Source organism: Oculina patagonica, chromosome 5 (assembly GCF_052425735.1).
Source record: "Oculina patagonica isolate OP01 chromosome 5, crgOcupat, whole genome shotgun sequence".
Lineage (NCBI taxonomy): Eukaryota > Metazoa > Cnidaria > Anthozoa > Scleractinia > Oculinidae > Oculina > Oculina patagonica.
Genome location: NC_135762.1, coordinates 5,579,536 through 5,599,139, shown reverse-complemented (window position 1 = coordinate 5,599,139; position 19,604 = coordinate 5,579,536). Strand labels below are relative to the sequence as shown.

Sequence of the window (19,604 nt, the reverse complement as noted above, 5' to 3'; positions counted from 1 at the left end):
TCTTTCTGAAGTCATAGGCAATATTATTGCAACATAGCAACAGTCCTTTAGAAACAGTGGGCAACCAAACAGGTGCAGAACGGTTATGAAGAATTCAATGCAGAGCATCCTTGATCGTGAATGAAAGTCACACATTATTCATGCAGCTAGCATAAAGTTCGACAATCGTAAATAAAATTTAAATTGAAAATAACTCGTAGGTGGTCATTTATTAACTTGTGGAAAACATAATTTACATTAAATCAATTTATAAACATCAATTCAAGAGGATATCGGCAAAAAAGAGTCATCAACATTATTAACACAAAAGATGAAATTTTCATTACGTTGAACACCGAGGAGGTTTACTTCTATTCCAGTTTATTTGTAATCAATTTGAAGACAAGGCATATATACTTGGTTCAATCAAGTCTAGCACGCGTCGTACTCTTCTTCTCGTGGAAGCACACAACATAAAATCAGGGGAGAGGAAAAGGTCGACATTAAGGAATATTAACAGGCTTGGAATTGGACTTCAAGGGAGGAAGAAATTTTAAGGACAACTGGAAAGTGAAACGTTTCTCTGGCTAGGCTCGAGAGAGTGTAACGATGCCTTCTCGAGTAACACCTAACGAAGCTATCGCGCATCTGGACCAAGAAATGGCGACATCGTCACAACCCTCAACAAACGACGCCTCGTTCGTTGTTAATATTCAAGAGCAAGAAAATGTCAACGAACAGCTGCTTAAAGAAATTGATGAAGTATACAGTCCGGTGTTGAAGCTGATGAAGTTGTTCGGAATATATTTTGGAGATGCATCTTTAAGACGTTGTCTGGCGCATACCCCGGGCCGTCGCCATAAACTGAGCGTTCTTCCTCGCATTTATTGCGGTGTGGTAATTTCTGGTTTTTGCCTAAACGTTATTATGGCTTTCTCCGGTATTTTCCTTGAAAATGATATCTATTTCTTTTTGATGGCCAGTTTCTGGAATTTATTAGTCGCACTAAACGCTACTTTGAGTTTGGTTCTGTTTCGTTTAACTGGTACGAAGAAATCCCGATTCAAAAATTTCCTTGTTAGCGTATCGTCTGTTGTTAAGGACGTTAAGTTAGCAAAGGTGAAAGCGCAGGCGAAACAATGTTTAATCGTGTTTTGTGTCTTCGTAATAACCTTTCAAGCAAGCCTGGTAGTCATCGAACTATTGCAACCAATCAACCTTGGAAATTATAAACCTTGGAATGATTGGTTTGGGTTCAAAGTGCTCTCTATGATCTTTCAAATTATTGGACTTGGTGTGTGGCTGCTACCAATTTTATTTTATTGCATAACGTGCTTAACATTGAGAGAATTTGTTGATTGTTTACACAAAAGAACTACGCCACGACTGGATTGGATATCAATAGACATAGCGGCTTTGAAAATGGAGTACCATAAACTGTGTGAAGTAATCGAACTTGCTGACAAGATGCTCGCCCCGCTTCTCTTAGTATTTGTTTCTGTATACATACCGCTTCTTTGTTTTAGTTTTTCCCAAGTTGTTATCTTACGGGAAGAAGATACGCTGTTTTTCTTACTAGGTAATCTAGGGTGGCTACTGGCTGCAGCTAGTATCTTAGCTGTTATATTGATGTTTGGATCAAACTTCAGCGAAAAGGTACAACATGCTTTTTCCATTTTTGTTTGTTTTGGTATGACGGAAACATCCTTGTATGAATTTAGATTAATTTCATTTCGGCACTGACAAATACTGTACAAATGTAGGTGATGGAAATTTTACTTCCTCAAGTTTGTAGAATCGCAGTATTTTAAACATTTCCCAAGTATTGACATTGATTTTTTTCTTTTTTTACTTTAGATTAACGGCTTTCAAAAGATTTTGCAGACGTCTACTTTTTCGACAGCTGACGAAGCGAAGGTAACTTCATGTATTATACGAACATCGACGACTTAGTCACCTTGGCAACGTATATTTATTTATATTAGTTCGAAAAAGCAAAGTAAAACCGTCCGCTCATTTGTAACGAAAAACGTGATCGGGGTCAAGTAATAATTGAACTATCAGGATTGCAGTACCAAACTTTTTTATTCCTTCTGGATAGAAGAGATACATTGAACTAGAGTTTTTTCTCCCCTCATTTATAATAATCGTCAAGTTGGAATAACGAAAACGCCACTGACGAGCATTTTTTCTTTCAGTTAGTGATGTTTCTGCTGGATCTTCAAGGTGACCCGAAGGGTCTTTCTATTGGGGGACTGGTTGTTATCACTAAATCCATGTCTCTAACGGTAAAGCCTTTGATTTTTTTTGCCAGCAAATAGATATGATGGGGACTGCCCCTGAGTGTTAAACCGACTTACATCTTATCTCATTTTATCACAGCTTAACCCAATAACGTTGACGAATAACTTTAGTATAAACTTGTAGGGTTTACCAGCAATACGAATAACATCTTCTTAATGTCAGCAATAGTTGTCAAAGACGGCAACACTAAAAGAGGTTAAAGGTCCCCTAGTGTTGACTTTTTAAGGTAACTGACTTTTCAACATGGTTTACTGTTAAGAAGTACCAAAATGTCTCAACATTATCTTATACGGGCTTATTATCTTATGCGGGCTTTGTATTGAATTTTCCCATATGCTTTTATTTCGTTAAACACACACGATGCTTCCGAGTTCCCCCTCACTGGAATTACTTCAATGTAAAAATTCAAAATATACATCCTGATGGTTAAGGTACGCATAGGTAGAATATATCGTGTTAACTTATCTTAGTATAATTTTAGAGGTGATTATAAGAATTCTGATTGGTTGAGAAGGTCGACTTATGAGGCTATAATCACCCTGCGCGAGGTGATTATAGCTTTGAAGGCTTGGTTACTTAGCCACGCCACCTTTGACATCCAGGGAAGTAAACATGACCGCTTTTGCTGAATGAAAATTTCTTTGATTGGAAAGAAACCAGTCCAAATCCTGGATATTTTAAACATTGGGAATTTTTCAAATTAACTACCAAGACTTTTGGACCGAAAATATTTTCAAGAGATGGTTCTCGAGGCATTATTATGCACGTATCAATGTTAAGCTGCTGGGGGGGGGGGGGGGGGCATAGGCCGGGCATTTGAACTTCGCTGAGACTTTCTGATCAAATGCCCAACCCCAGGGCAAGTGTGGATGCTGTCCAAATCCCCCGCCTATGCCCAGCCTCCCCCCCCCCAGCGGCTTAACATTGATAGGTGCATTAGAAATGATCGTAAACACGGCGGTTTTGGCGATCGATGAGAAACTCAGTCAGATCGATTGAGCAAACATTATTTAGTTCTCTTCTCACCGGAGCTACTCATTTTTAGAGGATTCGCACATTCGCTTAGAAGTCATCCACAATCATACAAAGGTAACGGACATCTATCTTTCTCATTGTGTTTGTTTTGTTCCGTTTCATTGCTTTAACTAAACAAATTCTGATTGCAATCGATGATTTAAACTGGTTTACACCGTATGCAAGCGAACATTTGTTTGCTGTTTTCTTGTTTGCTATCGTTATTTTTTTAACTTCTTGATGATCACCTCTAAAAATTATACTAAAACAATTATTTGCCTCAGGCTCAGTGATTATTGTTGAATAATCCCTTCGACTTCGTCTCGGGGATTATTCAACAATAATCACTTCGCCTTCGGCGAATAATTGTTAATTATTAAATCTTTATCATAAATTAATTTGTCGCTTTTTGCCATTTTTTTTTTTCAGATTGTTGGAGTGATTATTTCGTATTTTGCTGTTATGTTGTCACTGCCAAAGTAACAAAAAAATCTCTATTAGCATTAAAATGCGAAGTATCTGATTGTACATCAACGATGACGGATCTGTCCAAGCCGGGATTTTTTTTTATGTGTTTGATGCGCCAAAAATTTGAACAATATTTACATTACATTAGAGTCGTTATAAACGCTTGTAATTTAAGGTACTCACTATAAATACAGATATATATGAAATTTCTTGTATATGTCAGTGTTATCGATTTGAAGACGGAAGCTGTAAATTATCATAACAAACATTTATTGTCAAGTGCGGACAAAGGAGGGTGTTTTGCGTTTTTTTTTTTTCTTATTAAATAAGTAAAACACTTTACAATATTGAAGGAAAGACATAAGAAACTTTACAATATCGATGATGCAAACTTCATATTACGCAATTTCACTTCATAAATAAACACATTGTTTGCAAGTACAAAATTTCTGTGAGTTTTTGCCCTATGTAAGATATCAGGAAGAAACAAATAAGACCCCTTACACTACAGGCTAAGAAATTTCTGAAAAGTGATTGGTAAGTCCAGTAGTACATTTCAGCCAAATTTAAAATACGTGTCAAAGTTTAACCAACTTGTGGGCTTCTAATAATCCATATATTCATACTATTTACATCTTTAATTAGTTCGCCTGAGATCAAAATAAGGAAGGCCTTATTTTGTCAACTCACTTCTTAATAAGAAGAAAACTCCCTCAATATATAATCGGTGTCAGTGCATAGTTTTTCTATGCTTTCGTTGTGTACTCTTAATAATTACGTGGTGTTAGTACAGATTTTGCGCACAGCGAAAGTAATGGAAATGTCTGGTGAACACACATAGACAATATCTATTTACTAGTACAATTCCTATCGGCATCTCTTGTGAAGGGATTTAAGAGGAAGATAACCGAATGTTTGCTTAAACTTCGTAACAAATGCTACAAAAAAAAAGACTATTTAATATCAATTTGATGCTCGAACTTGTTCACAGCAAAATATCGTATGGTCTGGCGTTAATCAGTTTAGTTGATTAATCTCCTTGTTTCGGCCAGGCGGTGTTGGACACGGTTCACGTGACATTTTTCGACCAATCATTTGTCACCTTGGTGGAAGCAATGGCGGACAATTTTGTCGCGGGATTTTAAGAAGGTCTCATCTTTTTCGTGCGATTCCGGCGAAACTGTAACGGTTGTTACAGATTATTTTAGTGGAGCTGGAAGAATAATACCTAGGCCAGTCATCTGTCAAGTTCTGAATTAAGGGAAGCGATTTTTCTCTCAAATCATGCTATATGGTAAAGGGTTGTTTGGCGCAAGCGTTCGACGTCGATGAACATTTGCTCATTTCTTGACAAACAAGGATCAGTACTGTGGATTATTTTTGCATAGAACTTAAGTTCGATGGTTGAACTTTAAGAAAAGTACGGTGGGCCCGGGCGGGCCCCGCCGTTTTAACGGTCAAATTTGGACTTGAAGTTGGGGTATTTTCCTTGATATGTCACTCAGTTCTCTTCCATTTCGCGGCATTTTGCGGGAGTTGATGGTATGATTTCTGTCGATGTTCTTACAGGACAACGGCTTAATTTGGTACTCCCGTTCATGTGTATTTATATTTTAATGTTCACTTGCCATTTTTGTTATTGTAGTGTTTATATCATCCTTTTGTTTGGCCGATATTCGGCATGTCGGAGCGATTGCCCAGCCACAGGCAGTTGAACTATAATGCTCCCGCAGTCCCGCAGTCGACGAATAATTATCCTTCGTTCAACATGCTTTACACATGTATTACACTTTATATCGGCTTCTCGCAACACGCTTTAGTAAGAACGAGAAATTTGCATGTACTCCACTTATACTATACGCACCCGCTTTAATTAAGAACGAAAAATATAAACGTATTCCACTTATCCTTCAGTTCCTTCGCGCAACATAAACAATGAAAAATATGCATGTACTCCACTTATCCTTCGCGCAGCACGCTTTAATAGAACGATAAATATACATGTGCTCCACCTATCCTTCGCGCAACTCGCTCGAAGAACTAGAAATATGCATTTGTTCCACCTATCTATTCAAGAAGACGAATATAAAGTGTTTATATCATCATTTTGTTTGGCCGATACTCGGCATATATATCAAAACGGCCGTTGGGCCCTCCAAGCAAAACAACCCAGCGAAAATCCATCAAAAACTACGATAGGGCGAACTGCGTCGGCCAGCAGTGGCAGTACATCGACGCACTTCATTCATTTAATACTCAACATTTCTGAAAAGCAAAGCGCCAAAGATAAGTTCAATTTTAGCCCGTTTACTTCGATCACAAACGTGCTAGAATCGAATAATATTCCCAATTGTCGACGAACCGCGATGTTTCGAATCCAAAAATCAGTTGTTCCGCCGTAAAATGTCGCCTTTATGAATCCAGCAATACGCATCTACGATCATCTATAGGTGCTACTAGGCTCGCGAAAGATTTGATATGGATTTCGTCCGATATTTCTTTCAGCATTGAAATTATCTTCGCACCGCGAGGAGATGTTTACAGATCGGCGATCAGACGATGATAAGTGCAATTGAAAATTTCTTCCGGCATGCTTTGCGAGTCGTGTCCAACACCGCCTGTGTTTCGACAGTAGAATAACAAATTTAATAGACAGTAACTGTGCTGTATTTTTAAATTGCTTTATTTTATCCTTTTTTTTCAGATTGTCGGAGTGATTGTCTCCTACTTTGCGGTTATGTTGTCTTTGCCAAAGTAATCGTTACTGTGTAAATAATGACTAAACGACAGAACAATAAGTACTTTAATCATAAATTGAGTCACGTTTCAACTGAGTGATTATGCGAACCTCTGTGTTTCCAAATATAAATATTTGTTTCAATATATAGTTATACAAAACATTGTACCAACTAGAACCTCTCTATTAAAAGAAAGTCAGTGCGGCAGTGGCAGCTGTCAGCTTAGTGCTAAACACAACCAAAGTTTACTCCCCATGTTCGTTCAGAGGACTTTCTTTAGTAACACCTTTTGGCCACAATTTTAAGATGAATGTTATAGATGCGTGTAGTTGCCTACAGAAAAAGTTTTTTTTTTAATGAACATTCCGTAGGATCACAGGAACAAGCAACGCCATGTACCTAGATAATAATCACAACATTGAAAGTTTATATAATTTACTTCTCTATTGTTCAATGCCATACATTTGGGTTATTGGGTTATTTGGGTTATTGATCAGAATATGGAAATATGCGCTATTATTATTATTATTATTATTATTACTATTATTATTATTATTATTATTATTATTATTATTATTATTATTATTATTGAGGTATTGGCCTAGTGTTTTGCGTGTTTTTGGACCGAGACGAAGTTGAATTCATGTGTTCTTCGCGCAACATGTTGCCGTTGCCTACAACACGGGTGGTAATAAGCGCAACAACACTAAACAATTTTTTATGCAACAATGTTGCAAGTCAAGTTGAAATGAAATGTTGCCTGTATTACTGGCTATCCTTACTGATGTTTCATGTTCTATTTTTTTTTGTGGCGCTTTCTTACGGTCTAAACAAATGGCCTGATGAATCAGTCGATATAAAATGTTGCTACATAACACATGAGCACAATAATGCTACAAGTCTTGTTTTTGCAACTGTGATAAATGTATATACATATAGACGTTCTGACAATTTGCTGTACTCTAACTTATTAATAAAGCTTCTTTTCTCCATGATCCAAATTTTACGATCCAAGCTACACTATGTCTGAATATATTGACTATTCATTCGATACTCAACTGAAAAATGCTCCATATTTTTTGTGTTATTACACATTTAATAGATGCAAGAGTTCTCTTGCGTGAAATGTAACTGTACAAACAAAGAGTTGTCTTTATCGTCGCTGTTTGTCGTTTAATCCAAGCTTTTCTTCGATATTAATTAAGTTGGTAAAGTTAACAGCACTGCAAGGTATGATATGATTATCCCTACAATCTGAAATGAAAATTATAAAAGTTAGTTGATCAGATAAAATAAAATCTACTGAGAGGAAGAATGGTGTAATTACACTCGTCTGGCGACTACTTATTACACACCTTAAAAGGTTGCACTCTCGAGCTTCGTTTACTAGTGCTAGGCAGACAAAAAAGGATCGACGCGCAAGAAAAGATCACCCCGTCCAAGGGTGTATTTAGCGCTATTCGCCAGAGAATTGTTTTCCAGTGCAGGGTAAGCGTACGTCAACAAACTCCGCTGTGCTATATGATGATCATTTTCCTCTCTTTACAAAGCACCTAAACGCGTATGTCTAACGCAAATTCAAAAAGACAAAATGCGCATGTACGTTTTGAGTATTTAACATTTCAGCAATAGAAAAACAGGACAAAATTTGAATTGAAATCCACCCAATGTCTTCTTCTTTTTTTCTTAAATTCATCTGCATGTTTTCTAATGCAAATCCTTTCTCCCCTGCCATTTCCAAGCAAGACAAGCCCACCCCCGTTTGAGTGGCTCGGCGTGATTGGCCACTGTGCAAATTGAAAATATAAATAAGAGTGTATACAGCTATTTCAATTAACGTTGTCGGAAAAAAAGGCTAAAGACAAGGCCGATAGGTAGTATGGGTCAAAGAGGAGAGCAACTGCACGTGCTGAATACTAATGTGATATAATGACATGACAAACGCGAATTTGCACGTTTTCTTTCTCTTCAGACCTGTATGAACAAGGTAATATTTGCTACACTAAATTTAAAAAGACTTTTCAAAACTCAAAGCTACTCGACAGTGAAAGCAAGCTACAGAAAAGGCCTCCTGAGAGAAAAACAAATTCACGAATTAGAATCTTCACGTGCAAAAATACAAACTTGTACAATACCTATAGGCCAATATGCAAATTTCCAGTGAATACCCAGACCACCATTCGGTCTTGTCTTTTAGCTTTGAGCTTTGATCTGACAACGTTAATTGAAATAGCTGTATAGGTCATAAGGCACGTTCACAAACATACATAAATGTAAACATACCGAGAGTGCAAGAGACTTGTCTATTACAACCAACCCTCCAACAGACAATCCGATTGGTTCTCCACGAAGATGCATCAAGAAATGCAGCAACTGAAAGAAAGCAAAAGAATATTGATATATTTGAATTGCTTAGGACAGAGTGTGTCATCAATCCTTTTCATTCTTTCAGCACAAACCAAATGAGCTAGCTGATAAGATTGTCTTCTGATACTCAGAGAAAAATGTTATAAGGCCCGGTTCAGACGCCGTACTTATCATGAGCCGAACCCGGGGGGGGGGACTCCCATATTAAAGGGACGGGGATGCTCGTCGGAAATTTTGAAAATAACCCCTAAAAGAGACCAATCTGGGCGTGGCTCAAGCTATTTAAGACCCCTAAAAGACACCAAAATTCTGAGAAAAAAATTTATATTGGTATATTTCTTCGTGTGTAACCCTAAACGAGACCCTGACGGCTAAAAATATTGTCATTTTCTTTCATTTTCCCCAGAACACCCTAAGCGAGACCCAAAGTCTGAAATTTATACCCCTAAGCGAGACGACGAGCATCCCCGTCACTCTCATATGGGAGTCCCCCCCCCCGGGGAGCCGAACTCAATTCGAATTTGACCGACCCAAATTGACAAAAGTACGCCTCTTGATTCAGACGCCGTACTTTTTGGCCGTTCCGAGGCCGTTCCTAATACAGTTCCAATAAAACCAGTCAAAATACATTATAATAATTTATGAATTAGGATCGGCACATGGAAAGTACGGCGTCTGAATCAAAGTCGTTCAAAAGGCGTTCCACAGGCGAAATTATCGGCCAAGCCAGGCGGGAAGAACGGGTGAGCCGTTCCAAATTGAAATAGCCGTTTTAATTTGATTCAGACGCCGATCTTTTCATGTACTTAATTCAAGGAATTAGGTCCGGCTCATGAAAAGATCGGCGTCTGAACCGGGCCTTAAATGAACAATATATTTCAATGAATAAAAACTCATTAATATGTGAAGGTTGCAGGGAAACGCTATGTTCCTTCTGATTGTTCGACACATGATCTGGTCGTACATTCGAGTAAAGTTACAGAAGTTTAATTTTAAACCTACGGAAATGTTTATTTTTTTTTTATTTTTTTTAACAAGCTTAAAAAATAGCCAACAGCACTCTTGTAAGTTGTTTAAAAAAGCCGAAAGGATTCGTTTTAAATGTATATTTGTTAGCTTCGCATTCAAGCAAGTGACAGTTTGCTACTCAATGTTCTTGCTAATCAAACGTACCTCCAAGTGCTCTTTATAGTCAGGGACGCTTATATTGTGCAGGATGTCATAGAAACTGTGAATCTGAAAGAAATAAACATTTCGTTAATTTCACACTTACTAGAATATAACACTGCACAACTTATTAATATTCGCATGATTTGTTTTGCACTTCTTTAGTTGCCGGCATGGTGTCTTAATATCGTTTAATAAAACACCAGAAAGAAAGTTATATTGCTGTATACTACTGGTCTATATTTTACTCGTTACGTTGTTTATATTTTGACCCGTTTCGCTCAACTGTTCATTGTATTACACCGACTATACTGTATTGACACGATACACTAAGTTAACTATAAGCTGCTTTTAAGAGGACAATGCCTTTACTAGTTTTATTCGTAATAAATCAGCAAGAAAGGCTTGATATTTCGTCGAGAACGAAGGTCACTTAAACGATAGAAAAAAAGAGAGAGAGACAATTAACCTATATGTAGCCACTTCTTCTCCCTCGCATAACGTTATCCCTTTCACCCAATAGCAGGAATTCTCAATTACCATTTCTGTGTCTTGTGAAAATTTCTGGTCACGAATCGTTTTTTTTCCGAACACCAAATTACCGACAGTTATCGCTCACCTTTTCGTTTAGCCTTGTTCCAAGCACCAAGATAATAGCTAATTCTGCTGATATGCCCAACCACCAATAAAACACAGTGATGAGATATGATGCGTCTTCACTTGAACTTTTGGATTTCACCAACTGATGAAAATTAAAGCATATCAGAGGAATGTGCAAACACATCACCACAAAAAGGAACGGTGAAAAGACTTTGTCGGCGAAAGCAACTGTTTCGCAAATCTTTTGATGTTCCTGCCTCAGCGATGCGATGTTGAGAGAAGAGGGACTCTCCGTGGATATTTTCTTCTGCAAGTTATCAAACATTCCAGACAACAGTGAGCACGAAACCCCGAACAACACAACTGGCAACAAGTACGCAAAGCTGTTAAAGACACTAAACACGAAGTGAAGCAAGCGGTATACCAACAGTCCATTCCACGGTTGAAACCGGGCGATCGAGGTATTTCTGTAAAAGTCTAGAGCTGCGAGGCAAATAGAGTTGAAGACAACAGCGCAACATGTAAATGCCAACAGCTTATAAACTCTACGCTTGGTCATCCTGCCAAAATCAGATGCTGATGCGAGTAAACTGGTTGTAAATTTTGAAAAACGAGACGGCTGTTTCTGGGTTTTTGGCAAAACTAAAAAGAGCACCGTGTTTATTGCCGCGCTCTGCAAATACCAAATGCTAAACATCAGTATAAAGTAAGTGTTCTGCATTTGAGCAAAACCTTCGAAGAAAATGCTCGTGACGGCCTGTACAAAAACAATCCACTGACCCAGCAACACCATGACACAGTAAAAACGTGAAAGGTTAGAATTTGCTTGTTGAAATTCTTCCAATGACGTGTCACCATAATACCCTCCCGTTAGTTTCATTAACCTTAAAATTGGTCGAAGCTTGCACGACAACTCTCTGCGGCGAAGATCACGGTTGGCTGTTAAACTTATATCTCTACTCATCACCTCCGTTCTATCTTCGTTTTCCCGAGGAGCTTCAGAATGTGTGTCTTCAATATCAGCGCTGTGCACTCGAGACATCGTTGTCGGGTGTGGATGAAGGACGCGGCTTTTCATTCACGATCAAGGATGCTCTTCATTGAATTCTGTATAACCGTTGTGCACCTGTTTGGTTGCCCACTGTTTCTAAAGGACTGTTGCTATATAGCAATAATATTGCCTATGACTTCAGAAAGAAACTCCACAAGGTCTTTTCTTCAAGTCGGCAACTATCACAGGCGTGCCAAAGTATTTTATGTCACAAGCAAAACTACATCACTTTTTTATCTCCAAGATAATGCACATTTCTGCTTTTAAGTGCTTTGCATGCAGTAAGTCATTACTTGCTCTCAAAATTTTATTGTTATTAATAACTTCACCTTCAAAACTAGTTATCATATAATATTAATCTTCCGCGCTTTCACAGTAATAAAGCAATATAAATAATTTGATCACATTTACTGCAAACTTCGCTCTGTTTATTTCAGGGTTAATTGTCTACAATAGCTGAAATATGGAAAAAAGTGATGATCCATAAGAAGACTTGACAATTATATCCTAGAGGATTAGAATGGTATCAGAAACATTGAAAAGCAATTAGTTCTTCAGCATCAAATGTTGACAAACACATGATGTACACAAGGTTAACATGAAAGATATGGTAAACGCATTTGACAAAATCATTACAAAAAAGTACCAGCTGGACAAGAGTTTTTTTATGTTCTGAAAAGTACAAATAACTCTCTTTCGGGAAACAGTTCGAAAAATGTCTTTGAAGCCCTCACAAAACTTTGTCATGAACGCTGCATGAACTTTATGTGACAGTATAAACAACGAACAAACATAACTTATAATAAGACATGAATTGAAAAATCGCGATGGGAAGTTACTTTAATGAGCAATCAAAATATAAATCCATCTGGTCGTTTCCCAACACTAAAACACAAAAATCCACATAATCATGCAAATTCAGAAAAGTTTTTTTTACATTTGAATGTTGTTACGTCCTAAGAATAACGCGTTCTTTTGCTGGCTGTTTACAACAACAACAACAAGACTGAAACGGATTGAGATATGGGTTTTTGAAATATTGTTGGGCTGAACAGTTTTCAAAGTTAATCTTGTTTGTTCGAAACTTAAAATTATAACGCCCGGGAGACACATTTGGTTTCAATGAAACTTTGGTTTTGTCATTTAGTTCCATAGAAGTAATTTCTTTACAAACATTAGGTTTCATAGTGAGCATTTGGCATAAATTAATAAAATAGACTTCATGATCAGCCGTGACACAGTCCCTTTAACTGAACTACGTTAAAAGAACTACGTCACTAGGATGGCGCATTGTAAAAAATTGTACCGGTGTTTCTCGTTCATAATCGGTCATATAATCTTTTCAGTCGTAACCAGCCTTCCATATTTTCAGTTTATGTTTCCATCTTTGTATTTTGCCACCATAGAAAATAATTGTTTCGACGTTTTATCCACTTAAAAGTAATTCTGTACATCGAAAATATGACATAAAATATCGTGACATGACCCCTTTAAAACCATTAAAACACTCAGCATACATCAGAACCGATCTTTTAAAAAATTAATCGTGAGAGATGCTCAACATACGTCTGAGAAATGTCGAGTGGATTTGTGCGTAGTTGATAATTTGTTGCCAAATAACATCTGAAACCAGTCGGCAAATATAGAGATAACAGTAAAATCCAAGATTGTAGAAATAATGACGTCATGCAACATAAATTGAGTCATCTTTTAGAGCAAGCTCCGGGCTTTCTACTGAATTTAAATTAACTTTTCTGTGCCTAAATGGAACGCAAACTTAGAGGGGTCCATTAATTTCCGCAAATGAAGGGCTGAAAACTATACATCTTTAATTTCTAGTTAGGAGCCCCGCCAAAAGGCAGGGCAACGAAAAATTAGTCTATAGACTCATTCAGTTGTTCTCCTCCACGGAAATCTTTAGTAAAAGGCGAAAGATTTATGCGTGATGAAGGAAAACCAGAGTTGCTGATATTATTGAGGGCTAGGCGCTTTGTTGAACGTGACGCCACAACGCATGTGGGGTAATCAATGTCATGACTTTTACGAGTACGCATGCGCATCAAAAAACTGTAAATTATATAAGTTTCATTTCAACCTTTCTTTTGGATTTTCATATTAGTTTGAAAAATACTTTCTCATTAGCAAAATCGGGACCGACGTACGAAGATCTTTGCGGCTGCCACACAGTTTTCCGAATTGGGCGACTTGTTGGATTGGACATGTTGGAGTCGCAGGCGCATCGCGATCGGATCACTATTAACACGCGCCAATAAGCTTCAGGATGACTTCATTTCATTTTAATTTTCAATTGTGTGTAATGCTTATTTTATTCGAGGCCAGATTCCAGTCATCCTCAAAGCTTTGTCTCGTTAAATGCTTTACTGGCAAGAACCTCGGCATTTCCCTGTCTCTGATTCCTGTCTGAATTACGTTCTGGTGTTACTCTTGCGTGTAGACACGGCCAACTGCAAAGAAAATTGAGGTGCATAGATTCACGAAACTCGCCATTACGGAAACAGTAAATCCACGGGTTGATCGCCGATGATGTGAACGCGATTGCCTCAATCCACGGCCACACAACAAACAACAGTTTATGATAGAAACACTTGTCATTTCCAGTAAAATAATGCACACATGAAACAACTAGACTGGGTAACCACGAGAGAATAAAAACACCTAACACGTACCCGATGGTTTTGACAGCTTTATAATTTTGCGCGGCACGTACGGGAGTACTTTTGTCTTCGGAGGCTTGAAGATTTCTTCTTGTTATCATTCTAGCTTGCTTTCTGGCGACTTTGAAAATCCAAAAATAGCACAAAGTGACAAGAGTCAATGGAAGCACAAACGTTATAGCTGATAAAGACAACCACAGTTTATCAAAGTTTTTAGCGCTGTTGTGTTTCAAAATCAGAAACGAGAAAGGAAGCAACAGCGAGATCAGCCACACCAGAATAATCACTGAATCACATGTCTTCTTGGTTATAATGTCCTGATAGCGAAAAGGAAAGCGGATTGCAATAAATCGGTCTACGGAAACACAACATAAGTTAAACACTGTAGCGGCCGTTGAATGAATCCACATCATGTCCATAGCATTGAACAAAATATGACTTTCTGGTGGCTGAATCAAGCATCTTATAGCTATCCACGTAGGGTCTATGACAAGCCCTACAAAAAGGTCTGCAACGCACAACGAGGCTAAAAATCGGTTTGAAATTGTTCGTAAAGACGCGTTTTTGTAGAAAATCCACAACACGATTGCATTTCCAATGAAAGCTGCTAAACCGGACAAGGAGAACCACAGTGAGAGAACGATGGATGCCGCACTGCTCAGTCGTTCGTTGAAGCAGCAAATATTCATGTTAGATTAGTCGACGACAACAGCGGATTCCAGAGTATAAATTTAGGGTGTTCGGAGTTTACCAGTTCTCTCTTCACTGCTCTCTTTCTCTTGCGGAAACTGATGTAAAGCAGTTAAAATCCGCATTTTTAAAAGATGTTTTGAAGAAAATAAATAAACGTTTGCACGCAGATGTCTCTTTTGTTGACATGTTGAACTTGTAATATGATTCTGCCTTTCCAACTTTCCTGAGCTCTCAAAAAGGAAACGCAGTTTATAATTGTTCTAATTGTTTTGCAGAAAATAATAAAACGTTTTCTCGTAGATCGTTTGCCCGACGTTGTTGACAGGTAGGAACTTGTAATAATTCCCCATTTATTTTTTTTATTTGTAGTGTAATGTTAATGTACCAAGGTTTCCCATCAAGCAAATAGAAGTGTTGTGCAGGTGTCGAATAAAAAAGTGCGATTTTCATGTGAAAGTGAAAAAATCTGTAAAACTCTTCATGTAAGAGCCATTCAAACAGTCCATGTTTTCTTTGACTTCATGAACACAACTTTCCTAAGATCTCTAAAAGGAAACGCAGTTTAAGTTGTTTTGAACCCCCTCAAAAAGATGCTTTTGTGAAAAATAAATAAACGTTTGCACTTTTATGCCGTTTGTTGACAGGTAGAAAGCTCTGCCCCCGAATAAGCGCCGCATCGGGACTGCGGCGCTTATTTGAAGAATTCCGTATAACTAAAAATAGCACTTCTAAGCAACTCTGAAATAGCTTTGCTAATTCATTTTCATCAAAAACAATGTTTTGCAGTTCAAGTTATTATGTTTTACCGCTCCGCTCGCCCATTATTTTTTCTATTCAAAATTCTTACAATACTTAGTTCTGTTAACGTTGTGAAGGCCCCCGGGTGAAGGCCGTGAACTTTGTCGGGACAGGAAACGAATACTTACAATCAAAATACTCTTCTTTTAGTTACTGTAGAAGTTTTGTCTTGATGACATTGTTTGCGTCGTCCAATTTTTAAATAAGCGCCGCCCTCGAATAAGCACCACACTTGAGGCGGTAAAATTTAATAAGCGCCGCGGCGCTTATTCTAGTAATTAAAGTAGTTCACTGAAAATGTCATCGCAGAGGAACTGTGTGCCAAATTGAAGCAAACCACGTCCCTAAAGACACAGATTAGTGAGATCTACAGTGAAATTCGACAGAGATGCTCTTCTCTCCATTACCTTTGCATCCTCAAAACAATCGCCTTGTTACGCAAGAAACACTACCAGAAGATGTCTGACGAACACACGTCAAAAATCGCCAGGTTGTTGTTTAAAGATATTGATGTCGATCAATCAATCAATCAACAACTTTATTAATGTGTCAAAGGAATTCTAGCCGAGAGTGAAACACTCTCTACTAATAGGGGACACATAAAATAAATAAAAATAATAATAAAAAGACTTAAAATTGATATTTACAATAAAAACAGACTAAAATTTAACTACGCTATTTACAAATAATTTCAATAACAATTTTATAATAAGTTAATTCGTATTTAAAATAAATCATGTACTACATAAAACGCAGTTGTGACATCCATGTTCAATTTTCAGTGAAAGGTTAGTTAAAGTGATCTGTCTTTTAAAAGATTGCAGAGACGAACACATCCAGAATATATCTTCTTATCAACTCACTTTCTTTGATAAGCTCGTACTTTGCCGGATAAGGATTCAGGCGCTGTTGTCATGGACAAGTCCGATTATCTCCGTTTACTCTGCGAAGCATCAATCAACGATCTTACCAAATTTACTTCAGTCGCACCAGAGAGACCCACGACGAGAGGAAGACCACCAAAATACTATCATCCGTTGTTTGAAAAAGAAAAACATCTCGAAGCGGTCGTTAAAAGAATTCTTCCCAAAGAAATAGCGAATTCCGTCTGCAAGAAAAGCTCCTGATTAGCCCATCTGTATGGCCTTCCAAAGACCCACAAAGATGTACGATATGCGGATTGCAGATATTTTTATCTTCCCTCCCGTGGAAGTATGTGGAATTGATACCAGGCCAGGCCGCTAAGCCGAGTTTGAATCGCTCGAAACGTGAGGTTGGACTGTCTATGCTGCCTATAAGTGGAAGCTGAAAGCAACTTATGATTAATAATTAACCCTCGGACGTACAAAGGGGATTGGTGTATAGCTAGTATACTAGCTTCATTTTGTATTAATTTCCGTTACATTCTAAACTTTCTAAGTAATTGTAAAATCCAAGATGGCGGATCTAACGACGTCATACGACATCATAGCCAACATATTGAGTCATCTTGCAGAGCAAGCTCCGGGATATCTACTCAATGTAAATTAACTTTTCTGTGCAAACGCAAAACAGAATACTATACATTTTTTTATTTTAGGAGCCCCGCCGAAAGGCAGGGCGTCGAAAAATTAGTCTATAGACTCATTTAGTTGTTCTCCTCCACGGAAATCTTTAGTAAAAGGCGAAAGATTTATGCGTGATGAAGGAAAACCAGAGTTGCTGATTTCACTAAGGGTTAGGCGCTTTGTTGAAAGTGACGCCACAAAGCATGTGGGGCAATCAATGTCATGACGTTTACGAATACGCATGCGCAACAAAAAACTGTTACTTATTCATTTCAACTTTCTTTTGGATTTCCATTTTACTTTGAAAAAAAGTACTTTCTCATTCGCAAAATCTGGACCGGCGTGCGAAATAGCGAAAGTCTTTGCGGCTGCCACAGAGTTTTCCGACTCGGGCAACTTGTTGGATTGGATATGTTGGAGTTACAGGCGCATTGGATCACTATTAACACGCGCCAATAAGCTTCACAATTTATCGCGCCCGATAAATCGGCAAGCGTCTAGTTATAAGTCCCTGTGTAGATTTTTATTGCTTGTTGAAGTCATCATTTGATGACTTCATTTCATTCTAATTTTCAATTGTGTGTAACGCTATTTTTCTGAAACAAAAAAATTCCACGCGAGGCCAGATTCCAGTCATCCTCAGAGCTTTGACTCGTTGAATGCCTTACTGGCAAGAACCTCGAGATCTCCCAGTCTTTGGTTCCTGACTGATTTACGTTCTGGAGAAATTCTTGCGTAAAAAGAGGCCCTGTCGGGGTAAATTCCGACAAGCAACACGGCCCAGAAAGTAGCGACAGCACATAAATAAAATCGCGACAAACGACAACCCTTTGGCAGAAACTTAAATTCCGACAATGACAAGCAATTTTCCTTAAATTTAACAACCGACAGTGCCGGGAAGTGCGATAAAACAGCAACACGGGACACTTAAATTAAATTTAGACAAGCGACACAGGATCCCTCCCTGGCAGGGCCTCTAAAAACATGGACACCTGAAAGGAAAATTGAGGTGCAAAGCTTCACGAAACTCCGCATTTCGGAAACAGTAAATCCACATACTTATCTGTGTTCGCGCTCTTTTTCTGCTTGCGAATCATACAACAAGGAGGAGACACATCGCGGCACAAATGTAAATGCTGACCTGTGTATAGTATAACAGCCTGGTCAAACGGACACAACATATCGCAACATTGTTGGATCTTGTTGTCAGATGTTGTGAAGGTGCTGGCCACACGAACGCAACATAACGCAACATTGTTGTGCAAAACATGTTGCAAGCGTTTGGCCACCCTGTTGCAATATGTTGTAGCATGTTGGATGGCGCAAACCGAACTAGTGCGCCTGCTCCGGTGCATCAATGTTGTACGAACGTGGCCAAACGAGTACAACATCATGCAACATCCAAAAATGTTGCTAGATGTTGGGAGAAAAATTTGACCATTTTCAAACTTGATCCAACATCATTCAACATGTTGCAACATGGTGGTCAAACGATTGCAACATGCTGTGCGCAACAATGTTAGGATATGTTGCTTTGAAATGTTGCGTGCGTTTGGCCGGGCTTTAACGTTGAGCTTCATGCACAGAAAAAGATATACATGTGACCTGTTTCTAAGTCTTTTTTTGTGATGGTTCTCTTGACTTTCATGTAAAATGTGGCTTTAAAATCTGTAGCGCCAATTCTGAGACTACCTCTTCTCACGAAAATCGCAAAAAAAAGTCTCGCAAAATTTGCCTTTTCCAATTCGCAAAATTAAGTTTTCTGTGAAAATATATATAACTGGATTTATGAAAACGTGGTCAAAGAAAAGCCGGTGACCTGAGTGTTTTTGACCAAGTACATTACACTGCGATGTGGCCTAAAAACATGCCGAGAAAGGAAAAAAAATGAACTACAGCGCTGAAAGGTAGAAAAGGGAGAGGAGGAAAGAAAAAAAGACTGTCATTCACTTTAGTTTTTATATCGTCTACTTTGGAGATTTGCGCTAACAACGGTGAACATTTCACTAACCTGGTTTTCATAAATCCAGTCATATATACTGTAGTAACAATAAGTATTGGTAATCAAATGGCGACGAGTGAAATTAGGAAATAATTTCACGCGCGTTTTGTCGAAATGCTAAAAAAGGCGAGGGAAATTATAAGCATTTTGACAAAATGCAAGTGAAATTATTTCCTAATTTCACGAGTATACCATTTGATT

At 38.1% G+C, this 19,604-nt stretch overlaps 3 protein-coding genes and 2 non-coding genes across 7 annotated transcripts; 1 reads left to right on the top strand and 4 right to left on the bottom strand.

The window, feature by feature from the left end:
• Positions 1-310: 310 nt before the first annotated feature.
• LOC144655178 (uncharacterized) lies at positions 311-7,541 on the top strand. 2 transcript variants are annotated; one of them, XM_078515393.1, is made up of 4 exons: positions 311-1,635; positions 1,837-1,896; positions 2,178-2,267; positions 6,470-7,541. In XM_078515393.1, exons 1-4 carry the CDS (start codon positions 589-591, stop codon positions 6,521-6,523), a joined length of 1,251 nt encoding a protein of 416 aa, XP_078371519.1. In that variant the 5' UTR covers positions 311-588; the 3' UTR covers positions 6,524-7,541. The 2 variants fall into 2 exon arrangements, with proteins under 2 accessions (XP_078371519.1, XP_078371518.1); XM_078515392.1 differs by lacking the exon at positions 6,470-7,541 and adding an exon at positions 3,727-4,498.
• A 13-nt stretch (positions 7,542-7,554) lies between these two features.
• Positions 7,555-11,862, bottom strand: LOC144655175 (uncharacterized). 2 transcript variants are annotated; one of them, XM_078515390.1, is made up of 5 exons: positions 11,605-11,862; positions 10,657-10,779; positions 10,044-10,106; positions 8,787-8,876; positions 7,555-7,757 (listed from the first exon to the last, which is right to left on the bottom strand). In XM_078515390.1, the coding sequence occupies exons 1-5, from the start codon at positions 11,713-11,715 to the stop codon at positions 7,704-7,706; spliced, it is 441 nt and encodes a 146-aa protein (XP_078371516.1). In that variant the 5' UTR covers positions 11,716-11,862; the 3' UTR covers positions 7,555-7,703. The 2 variants fall into 2 exon arrangements, with proteins under 2 accessions (XP_078371516.1, XP_078371515.1); XM_078515389.1 differs by having other exon boundaries at positions 10,657-11,862.
• A 1,670-nt stretch (positions 11,863-13,532) lies between these two features.
• On the bottom strand, positions 13,533-13,653 carry LOC144655743 (U5 spliceosomal RNA). The gene has a single exon (XR_013571199.1). It is a non-coding gene; the product is annotated as a U5 spliceosomal RNA (small nuclear RNA).
• Positions 13,654-14,039: 386 nt separating this feature from the next.
• LOC144655177 (beta-2 adrenergic receptor-like) lies at positions 14,040-15,108 on the bottom strand. Its single transcript, XM_078515391.1, has one exon. The coding sequence runs from the start codon at positions 15,050-15,052 to the stop codon at positions 14,042-14,044; it is 1,011 nt and encodes a 336-aa protein (XP_078371517.1). The 5' UTR covers positions 15,053-15,108; the 3' UTR covers positions 14,040-14,041.
• A 2,326-nt stretch (positions 15,109-17,434) lies between these two features.
• Positions 17,435-17,555, bottom strand: LOC144655740 (U5 spliceosomal RNA). The gene has a single exon (XR_013571195.1). It is a non-coding gene; the product is annotated as a U5 spliceosomal RNA (small nuclear RNA).
• Positions 17,556-19,604: the final 2,049 nt, after the last annotated feature.

What these genes read in the sequence shown, in the direction of transcription:
- LOC144655178 (XM_078515393.1), top strand. Translation starts at nt 589, where the DNA reads ATGCCTTCTCGAGTAACACCTAACGAAGCTATCGCGCATCTGGACCAA. An exon ending in GATCAAACTTCAGCGAAAAG is followed by an intron (nt 1,636 to 1,836) that starts GTACAACATGCT and finishes TTTTTACTTTAG; the next exon opens with ATTAACGGCTTTCAAAAGAT. An exon ending in CTAAATCCATGTCTCTAACG is followed by an intron (nt 2,268 to 6,469) that starts GTAAAGCCTTTG and finishes CTTTTTTTTCAG; the next exon opens with ATTGTCGGAGTGATTGTCTC.
- LOC144655175 (XM_078515389.1), bottom strand. Translation starts at nt 11,715, where the DNA reads ATGAAAAGCCGCGTCCTTCATCCACACCCGACAACGATGTCTCGAGTG. An exon ending in GAACAAGGCTAAACGAAAAG is followed by an intron (nt 10,107 to 10,656) that starts GTGAGCGATAAC and finishes TATTTCTTTCAG; the next exon opens with ATTCACAGTTTCTATGACAT. An exon ending in ACTATAAAGAGCACTTGGAG is followed by an intron (nt 8,877 to 10,043) that starts GTACGTTTGATT and finishes GCTTTCTTTCAG; the next exon opens with TTGCTGCATTTCTTGATGCA.
- LOC144655177 (XM_078515391.1), bottom strand. Translation starts at nt 15,052, where the DNA reads ATGAATATTTGCTGCTTCAACGAACGACTGAGCAGTGCGGCATCCATC.